The sequence below is a fragment of the Entelurus aequoreus genome, linkage group LG25, assembly GCF_033978785.1.
Source record: "Entelurus aequoreus isolate RoL-2023_Sb linkage group LG25, RoL_Eaeq_v1.1, whole genome shotgun sequence".
NCBI lineage: Eukaryota > Metazoa > Chordata > Actinopteri > Syngnathiformes > Syngnathidae > Entelurus > Entelurus aequoreus.
Genome location: NC_084755.1, coordinates 14127744 through 14129785, shown reverse-complemented (window position 1 = coordinate 14129785; position 2042 = coordinate 14127744). Strand labels below are relative to the sequence as shown.

At 47.4% G+C, this 2042-nt stretch overlaps 1 protein-coding gene across 1 annotated transcript in view; it reads left to right on the top strand.

Annotated features, from left to right (window-relative positions):
* The first annotated feature begins 635 nt into the window (after positions 1–635).
* The window catches only part of LOC133642218 (RING finger protein 222), a 1716-nt gene continuing 309 nt past the window's right edge, over positions 636–2042 (top strand). Inside the window, exon 1 of the mRNA XM_062036298.1 lies at positions 636–2042. This exon is cut by the window's right edge and continues 309 nt beyond it. Coding sequence (XP_061892282.1) covers positions 711–1340 — 630 coding nt within the window. The 5' untranslated portion in view covers positions 636–710 and the 3' untranslated portion in view covers positions 1341–2042.

Below are 2042 nucleotides of genomic sequence, written 5' to 3'. Positions count from 1 at the left end.
CCCAAACTTTTGATCGGTAGTGTACATATATATTTACATATTTACAGCTTGGTCCCCGACCACATTTTTTTTAAATGTAATTTTGAAGAATTTATCTGAGTCCATTTGTCACCTGTTTTAATTATGAGACACAATTGTGTCAAAGTCATGATTTTTTTATTTCATGCTTGAAATAAGAAATGTTTACTTTGAAAAAGCAGTGTCATACTTGTGAGTGTTGATGACACAGCTTTGCAACAGTTGATATTCTAGTTCCAAGCATGTTTCACTCAATATAGGTCATAACATCTCAGCAACAAGCTGTAATATCTTACTGAGATCATTTAGGACACAAAACCCTTAAAACAAGTAAAACACTCTAACATAAAATCTGCTTAGTGAGAAGAATGATCTTATCAGACAGAAAATAAGCAAATATCACCCTTATTTGAGATATTTAATCTTACTTAGATTTCAGTTTTTGCAGTGTATTGTGTAAGGGTAATGGCACACTCCTCCCAGTTTATCATTGTGGCTTCCAGGGAGTGAGTCAGCGTGCGGCTGCGAGCCCACAGGTGGCAGGCCCAGTTCTGCAAGGCTCTATCTATGTGTTCTATCTATGCGTTCATGCAAGCTCCAGCTTTGCCTCCACCCACTGACAACAAGTCAGGATCGCAGCGGAGGGGAGGGAAGACAAGACAAGCGGCTCTGCACTCGCTATCGTTTCCTCCATGGCGTTTTACAAGGATGACGCCCAGGAGGACGTGAGCGAGTGTCCCGTGTGCTACGAAAACCTGTGCGTCACCAAGAGGACTCTGAGCTGTGGACATGTGTTCTGTCACGACTGCCTGGTGAAAACACTGGTGAGCATCCACACGGACGGAAACATCCGGGACACCATTGCGTGTCCCATCTGCAGACACCTCACCTTCATCAGGAAGCAAAAAGACGAGCCGCTCACCCAGACGGAGAGGAAAGGTGACCATGAGGATGGAACCGGAGGGCAGATCTTGGAGGTCCCCGTCAGAACCCCTCAGCCACCGCCGGTCCACTTCCAGGAGACCCCAGCTCCGTCAGGAGCCGGGTGGGTAAGGGACTGTTTTGACCGGGTTTCGGAGCGCTTCCGCCGGCAGAGGCTCAACAGTCCTCGTGGCGGCGCCTCCCAGATCTTCATCATCAGCGCCCAAGGGAGACCCATGACCGAGGAGGACTCTTACAGCCTGGTGATGACCGTGGTGCACCCGCAGCCCAGGCGGAGGTACAGGGTGTGCACCACCGCTCGGTGGCTGCTGGTGCTGCTGTCCATCTTCACCGTGCTGGCACTGGTGGCTGCGATACTACCCTGGATCCTACTCGCCTGAGAATGAAGACTAAGGTGCCGTTATTCGGAAGATCGTGGGTCCAAAGAACACTTGAAACCTCATGACCTTAAAGACACTGAAACGCAAGAAAAGTGCTGCTTGTTGTTGTTGTTGGATGTGTGTTGCCAGGCAACAGGAAAACATGCCAGCGTCATATTTGATGGTCTCAAACGTCACATTTTAACTTTCCGTGCAGCTCTTTAAATAATCAATGAAGGAGATGCTGTAAGAAGACACCCCTCCAGAAGCGGAGCATTGAATTTCTCCCAGACGACAACATGGATCTTTGCTGTGATACCCGAAGAGGAACTATGTTGTTTGTAAAAGCTTTAAAGCCGTGACTCGCATTGCACAACACTGACATTCAGTGGCAAACGTTGTTTCCTTTTGTGTGTGTGAGCGGCATGCGTGCATGCATGCATCCCGTCCGGCCTGTCTTACTTGTTACAAACTGAACACAACATACCGGCTTTCTCCAGGCCGGACAAGGGGAGGGCTGAAAAATGGACAGATTTGTTTATGTTCACGTGCTTGATTTCGTCTAATAGTTTGCGGTTGATTCATTTGATGGTTAAAAAGAAAGAAATTAGAAGGGTTAAAAGAACTGTGCAATAAAACTAGAGAAAGACTACTCCCCTTCTTTGTAGAGCGATACAGCACCATCTAGTGGCTTTCTGGAGGTATTGCTGGTGTAGTAGTATA